Below are 7,827 nucleotides of genomic sequence, written 5' to 3'. Positions count from 1 at the left end.
TAATAATTCAAAACTGAGGGTTCTAGAATATGTTTTTATTTATGGTTTTGGTATGTTCTTTGTTTTGTTGAAATTCACAGTAAAAACTTGATTAAAAAAAATCTGGAGGGCACCGGGTTGCCTCCCTGTGATCTACACTGAGGCAAATTCTTTGAAGAAGAATCTTGAGCTACACTGACTGGCAGCTGCTCTCCATCTGAGAGGGGAGCTTCAACTCCTATCATCCCCAACCATTGATCCCAGGCCCATCTGCATGCAAACCAGGTGCTCTACCACTGACCTACGGCCCGTCCTCCTGTCCCCTACCCCGGCAAACTAAGAGTCCCACATCCTGAAATACCCTCCCATGCTTACAGGCTGTGGGACAACTTGCACCAGTTCTTTGAATCTTTTCCTTGGAATGGAGTGGGCCATAGCTCAGTAGCACCTGCTTTGTACACAGAAGGTTGCAGGTTTGATCCCTGCCATGTCCAATTAAAAGGATTGACTAGCAGGTGATGGGGAAGAGACCTTTCTCTGGCAAAAGCCTAGAGAGTCGGAACAGACAATGTTGAACTAGATGGACAAATAGTCTGACCTGGTATCATGCAGCTTCCGAGTTAAATCGGCCCTTTACTTTGAACCATGAGGACTGGAATCTTACTTGATCAGAGGTAAAGCACCTGTTTTGCACGCAGAAGGTTCCAGGTTTAATCAACAGTATCTCCAGTCTAAACATGGTCAGGTAGGAGATGTTGGGTTGCTGCCAGTCCAAATAGTGCATACTGAGTTAAATGGACCAGCAGTCTGACTCAAAAGGAGGCGGTTTCATATGATACCCAAATTGCACCAGCTGCACGAGCCCAATGGAACATCCAGTTTCTGGGCTGGCATTTTTGTAGACATCAATGTGAACAGGTTAGCTGAGATCCAAAGAACTGCATTACAGGTATCCAAAAGTATAGACAGGGTCTATGCAATCCTAACACCCCCCACCCCCACCCCAGTGTAATATTTGGTGTTCTTAGGCACAAACAGAACACTCCAAATACGAGGTTGCAAAGACAGCTTTTACTGAGCAAGTCACAATACAAACTTACATTCCCCTCTTACAGTATCAGCTGAGTCCTTTTATACCAATCAGTGAAACACTCAAATGAGTCCCCCCCATACAACACAACCAGGTACAAACACATATCATTACACCCAGCTTTTAAACTGGTCAAGAACCAAAAGCCTCAAAGTCCCTGTTTAAGCACATGCAATGAGTTTGCCAGGTCTTTGGATCCCATCCAGTCAGTAGATATACATTTTTTATATATGAAAATGAAATCAGTGGCATTGGTAAAGCCATAACACACCTTTCCCCAGCCTGATGCCCCAAGCTGGCTGGGAATGATGGGAGTGGTAGTCCCACCACCAGAGAACAACAGATTTACAACACAGAAGTATAATGAGCAGAAAAACCACAAAACCCTGAAAATAGGATTTCATTTATTACATTTCTATACTGCCCAACAGCCAATGCTCTCTGGGCACTTAAACAAATCTAAAAAAAATATTTAAAATATCACCGATGCAATGAATATGGACTTGAGCACACTCCAGGAGAGGGCGCAGGACAGGAAGGCCTGGCGTGCTCTGGTCCAAGGGGTAACAAAGAGTCGGACACGACTGAACGACTGAACAACAACAAATTATGCATAACAAACACGAACAGAGCACACACACATAAATGGACTTGTAACTGTACACTTATGCCCTAAATGATGAAATACAGCATTTTATAATAATCCAGTAATATGATCATAGAAAAGTTACAAATTGGGGTGTTCAACCTAGCATGGCTTTTTCCTCAGCATGTTTACTCAACATTATGTGTATTGAAATGTTTGGTAGTTTTAAGCTGCAGTTTGTCAAATGAATGTATTCTATTTATAGGCATTTGCATTCTGTAGAGAACTTTGAATGATCTGTAGAGCCAGGCATTGCTTCAGTGTGGATCCATTATTTATTTGTATGAGTTAAAAGAATGTGTTGAAAAAGGTTATTTGAACCAGGAGCATATTGGATACCCATATGCCTCCTTGAAACATGTCTTATTAATCATTGGTCCTTGATTATGATGAGGTATTTCATCATTTAGGGGTACATGTATATATAATTACATTCCCATTCAGATTCTTGTGGTTTTCCCACTCCTACTTCTCAGGAGTTGTGGCCCAACACATCTGGAGGGGAAGGTTGCCATGATGTAGAACTTTGGAACCACAATGGTTGTACACAGAGAGTCTTATGGTCTTGTTTCAAAAGACCGGTTTTTTCTGTTTATTTCAAAACAGAACTAAGTGGATAGATTACAAGAGAGCAATTAAAAGTGTTTTCTCTTTCAAGAGATCAGGCTTTTTTTTGTTTTTTTTTTAAATCTCCTTCGGTAGTACAGGAGTGGGCAGATTGCCAGATGTTTTGGACTTCCAACTCCCAGAAGCTTCTGCCAGCATGGCCAATGGTCAAGAATGCTGGGAGCTGAAGTCCAAAACATGTGGAGACCTACTTTCTGCCTCCCCCTGTTCTAGTTCCATTTTAGGAACTCGCAAGCCTTTTTGTATCCCCCATCCCACCCCACAGTACAAGAAGAGGAGCAGCTCTGGATTTCCTGCAAGGAGTTGGACTAAATATGAAGAAATTAGCTCAGGTTGGTAGCCCAGACAATGCTCCTTGACCAACCTTCCCCAACCTGGTGCCCTCCAAATGTTTTGGATTACAATGCCCAGCAATCCTGATCACTGGCCATGCTAGCTGGGGCTGATGAGACTTGTAGTCCAAAGAATCTGGAGGACACCAGGTGGCCAATTTTAAGAGTGGCGCTTTTGAGGTCAGGAATGAGTGGTGGCATGGAGAGAAATGCTAGCAGTGCTGAGGAGAAGACAGTCTGTGACAGAAACAGCTGAAGCAGGACCATTTTGTTTTGGGGAGGGCAAGCCAAACTAAAGATTTGGTTTCCAGAGGAAGCTTAGCACCCTGCAAAGTAGCATTTCCCCCTGGGAACGGCTAAACATCTCTGGCCGACTGTTCTGGATTTGGCACAACTGTCTCAGGTGCTCAATGCCCTCCCACCCCACCCAAAAGGGTATACACTCAACTGTGAGGTAAGGAAAAGGAGCAGAGTAACGCTGTTAGTGTGTGTGTGTGTGTGTGTGTATAATATACATACAAACATTTTGTAAATTAAATAGAATGAACTCTACTCTTCATTCTTCATGTGATTTGGTTTGATTTGCTTTCTCTCCCACCAACTTCTGCTTCCCTTCACCCCTTAAAATCCTAACCCTGGAAGCCCAAAGTCTTGACTATGTACAAGCAACCTCACAGTTGCCAAGCTGGGGGTGGTGGTGGTGCATGGTCAGGGATCCCACCAATATATTGCACATGAATGGGCTATCACCACCACTGCCACCATTGGGGTGGGGAGTATTTATCTCCAGCCCGCCCACCCCCTTCTGCCTCCAAACCAAGTATAAACCACCCAGCTACATGTTTTAAAATTTTGAACACAGCAGACTGAGATGGTTGCCATCTACTTGACCAAAAACTAAGTATTTCAACACTGCAACTGTGGCCAGGTCTAATGCAGGCCAGGACTTAAGCAAGTGTGAAGGCTCAAGGCATTCTTTCAACCCAGAGCAATTGCACACACACTTATGCACATCAGTTCCCTCTACAGTACTTCCCACTGGCTGCGAGTTAATCTTTTTTGCACCGCAGAAATTCCCTAGACCATCCACTCCATTGACCCTCATGCACAGCCCAGGTGGAAAGTTTTCTTTCCCAAAATTCACAGTTCTGGCTCTTCCTCTCAATGGCTCAAACCCAATGCCAGATAATTCCTCCGTATTGCTAGATTTGGCAAGTCTAGAGAGGCACTAGTGCACCACAATTTCGGGGCAAATTATGTTGCCCCACTAAAACCAGTTGCAACGCTACCTACTGCTGCCCCCAATATTGTGAGGGAAGGAAGCTCCATTCCAAGCAGTGACTACCAGGGAGCAGTTGCGGGGGGGGGGGGGGAGAGCCATCCCTTCTCCTCTTTCTTATTTCTAGGAGTTAGAGAAGGGCAATCTTTAAAATACAAGAATCAGGTGGGCGGAAAGCCTCTATCTATGCAAGGACAGAAGAAGAGGGCTAGGCAGGTGCTCATCAGACAACTTGGCAACACAACCAGAGGTGGCTCTATATTTGGGACAAATAGGGCAGCAACCCCCCCACACACTTATGGCAAAGAGATCCCCAATAAACAGGTACATTTCCTTCAACATGCAGCTGACAAGTGCCAGGCATGATCTTCTACATGTTCACCATTCGCCCTACCAAACTCAAGGGGCACCAGCCACCACTGAACCCAATGAAAACTGACTTTCAAGGCAGGCTGCTCTGTTCGATCTAGCCTACCCCGTCTTTTTGCTCCCTACTTCCAAGATATTAAGGACTCTCCCATCTCCAAGCATTAACTAACATCAGAGTGAAATCAGGAGCATCATCAGTCTTAGCTTGCTAGAACCTGAACTACACAATTTCGCACCCCTCCTTCAAATCACCCAAGGGGAACACACCTCCAGGTCATCCAACAACTGCAGAGAGAACCAGTTCTGGCGCCTTGCGATCATTTCCTCATGGAACCCTTGTTCCGTAGCAGGAACTTATGTGCGTGGTGGTGGAAAGGAATCAGAGACCAGCACCCAACCTTCTGTGGGCACAAAAGACTGGCTCAACAAGAGACTAACAAGCGCTACTTCTTTCCAAGCATGTCACATTATTAATAACCCTCTACATCTCCTTTAAAAAACCCCCACACCTATTAATGTTCTGCTCTGAAAGAGACTCTGTATATATACATGGATGGAGCCCACGTGGCAAAAGCCAGGGGGACTTTTCTAAGATGCCAGAACGAGAGATCCCAAGGGACAGTGGCTGCTAATCGCCCCACAGCCAGTGCACATCCAACTGTTTCACTATCCACTCCCCTCAAAGGTCAGTTTCTTTTTTCGGTCACCCACCCTGCCCTGATAAGGTGTATTCAAGGTGGTTCACCATGATCCCTGTTTTTTTCTGGCCTCCCCCTTTGCCAATAGAAGAAAACCAAACAACGTTCCAGTCAAAATTATGTCGAGATCTCCATGAGATATCAAGGGGAGTCCCATGATTTTATGGGGGGAGGGGGGGAAGGAGGCAGGGCTTAGTAGCCAAGTGGGGAAAGGTGCAGAAACTGTGATGGTCAGCTGCAAGGGGATGAACCAGATTTGGGGACATCATCTATTACTGCCAGCCCCTTTTTATTCATGTTTTCTTTTCTGGGCTCGTGGAGATTATTCTCTCTGCATCTTGGGTTCTGCCTCTGCCTCTCACTGAAGAGGAATTATGGGTGCGTGTGTGAAGATCAAATGATGAGAATGGAAAGGCATCTAGCCCGCTACAGAGGAGGGAGCTCAGGAGAGGCAGCGAGATTCGGGGTCTGGGGTAGTTGTACTGTCTGGGGACACTCGGCAGGGTTCCACCTCCCTGAGTCCTTCCTCAGGCAGTTGACTTGGTGATCTTCTTACAACAGAGCCTGACGAACTGGGCCCTGTAATGCAGTCTGTGTTTGGTTCAGCCGGGCCTGCCAAGCCCTCGAACAGCAGGGGAGCAGACTTGCAAGCTAGATGGAAGTGGGCAGCAGCAGCAGATGATGGCAGGTTTGTGGTGGGAACCCCCATCATCGAAGCGACCGCAATGGTAATAGAGTACACGGGAGCCTCAGCACAGTCACTGCTAACCAGGATCTGGGTCATCACACTTGAAGGGGACACTGGGTCCTGCAAGTTCTCCCTACCCATGGCTTCCAGAGTGACACTCGGGTCCAAAGGGGAGCTGCTGAAGTTGGACAGGAAGGAGGCTTCTGTGATCACGGCTGCCGTGTCCACTTCCCAGTTCAAGTCACTCCCCAAGGAGGCAGCAGTGGTATCAATGGCGGCTGCATGGCCCTCCGCAGAAGCCAGGGGACCAACCCCTTCCCCAGCAGGGGCTGTGTCCAGGTGGGGCCACTGGCCAGCCGGGTTGACTGAAGTGATGGTCATGTTGTTGTTGAGGTTGTCCTGGAGGGTGGTCTGGGCCCCCACCTGCTGGTTCTGGAGCAGCATCTCTTGGATCCGGATCTGCTGGAGGATGGCCAGCAGCTCATAGTGGTGGAAGAAATATATCATGGAATGCTGCAAAGGGCAGGGGGGTACAAGAGTGGGGAGAAGGGTGCTGGTGTTAAGATGCAAGGTATGAATCAGGGCTGTTCACATTCCTGCAATCCCACCCCAAGCTAATTTTAAAAAAAAAATGCCATCCAGGTCACACAGATTTTGTGCTAAGGAAAGCAGAATTCTGTGGCCTGCATAACTTATTCTGTCACTTTGGCCCACTTTGACTTTGCAATTCCTCCCCTAAGGTGGGGCTGTTGTTTCAACCCATGCTGTATGCTTCCCACCCCAGTGAGCTAGAAAGGTTGCCACCCTCCTGCCCCAGCCCACTTTACCCTAATACCTGTGGCTAGCTGCTTTCCCTGTACTGATTGGTCCAGGATGACTCCTGGGATGAAAGCAGCTCAGCCAGTGGGAGCCATAGATGTCCCTGCTAACTGTGACAGACAGCTGAGTCAATTACTGCCAGAGGCTTCTCTGGCACCCTTGCCAGCTTGCCCTCGGGTCTGGTGCTGCTGCTGCTGAATGCCAGGTCGGCCCAAAATAAAATCTCCCTCATCCATGATTTGATTGTGGATGAGGGGGCCGACCTGGTATGTATTACTGAGACCTGGGTGGGGGAACTGGGAGGGGTCACTCTCTCCCAGCTGTGCCCTCCTGAGTACTCCGTGTACCAACAGCGACTCGAGGGTCGGGGAGGGGGGTTGCTGTGGTCTATAGGAATTCAGCCCCTTTCTCCAGGCTTCCTGCACATTTGAGTGCAGATCTTGAGTGCTTGTACCTTGTGCTGGGTACCCGGGACAGATTAGGGATTGTTAGTGTACCGCCCACGCCACTGCCCATCAGACTCCCTGCCTGAGTTGACGGAGGTGGTCTCGGACTTGGTGTTGAGGACCCCTAGGATGATGGTCCTGGGGGATCTCAACTTCCATGCCGAGGCTGCTGTATCTGGGGCGGCTCAGGACTTCATGGCCGCCATGACAACCATGGGGCTGTCCCAACATGTCATTGGCCCAATGCATGTAAAAGGACACATGCTTGATCTGGTTTCCTCGACTGGGCAGGAGGATGGTGATCTGAAAGTGGAGGAATTAACATCCGTCCCTTTGTCATGGTGAGATCACTTCCTACTGAGGTTGGCGCTCAAACGACGGTCGCATCCCAAGGACCCACGGGAAAGCGGGAGGACCTCTCCCTAGCCCATAAGTTCAGGGTCTGCAAGTGACTCTCCTTCAAACGGGGACCAACTGCCTATTCGAAGCTTAGCCCACTCTGCTGTTCCTTGCTTAGTCGCTGGTGCTTAGCATCTGAAAGAATCATGAAGTTGTGAAAGGATTTAAGCCTTGAAAAGAATCCTTTCATCTGTGTCTTGAGTTGGCTATTGGAGGGGACTGTAAGAGGCAGCTAGGGTGCTCCTGACACTAGCTCACAGGGCATCATTTGAGGCTCCTCCCACTTCCTGAAGACCCTCCCCCTGAGAAGGCGCAGGAGGAGCAGAGCAAGTGATGTCCTCACAATCTCTTCATGGAGTTTCAATTCTCCATGCGGAGAGAGATGGTAGATGGCTCCTGCTTCTCTCTCCATGGAGAAACACCCCTTATGATGTGAAGGGGTGGGGCTTCAGGTG

At 48.1% G+C, this 7,827-nt stretch overlaps 1 protein-coding gene across 3 annotated transcripts in view; it reads right to left on the bottom strand.

Annotated features, from left to right (window-relative positions):
- Positions 1 to 690: 690 nt before the first annotated feature.
- LOC146333948 (membralin-like) overlaps positions 691 to 7,827 on the bottom strand; it is a 59,810-nt gene continuing 52,673 nt past the window's right edge. For all 3 annotated transcript variants that reach the window (XM_084824988.1, XM_084824989.1, XM_084824990.1), the window contains one exon: positions 691 to 6,221. In XM_084824988.1, coding sequence (XP_084681114.1) covers positions 5,463 to 6,221 — 759 coding nt within the window. In that variant the 3' untranslated portion in view covers positions 691 to 5,462. The remainder of the gene's footprint in view (positions 6,222 to 7,827) is intronic.

The sequence above is a fragment of the Heloderma suspectum genome, chromosome W (genome assembly GCF_057233095.1).
Source record: "Heloderma suspectum isolate Gila_16-S chromosome W, 16-S_ref, whole genome shotgun sequence".
Classification (NCBI taxonomy): Eukaryota; Metazoa; Chordata; class Lepidosauria; order Squamata; family Helodermatidae; genus Heloderma; species Heloderma suspectum.
This window is presented reverse-complemented; position numbering and strand designations above follow the sequence as displayed.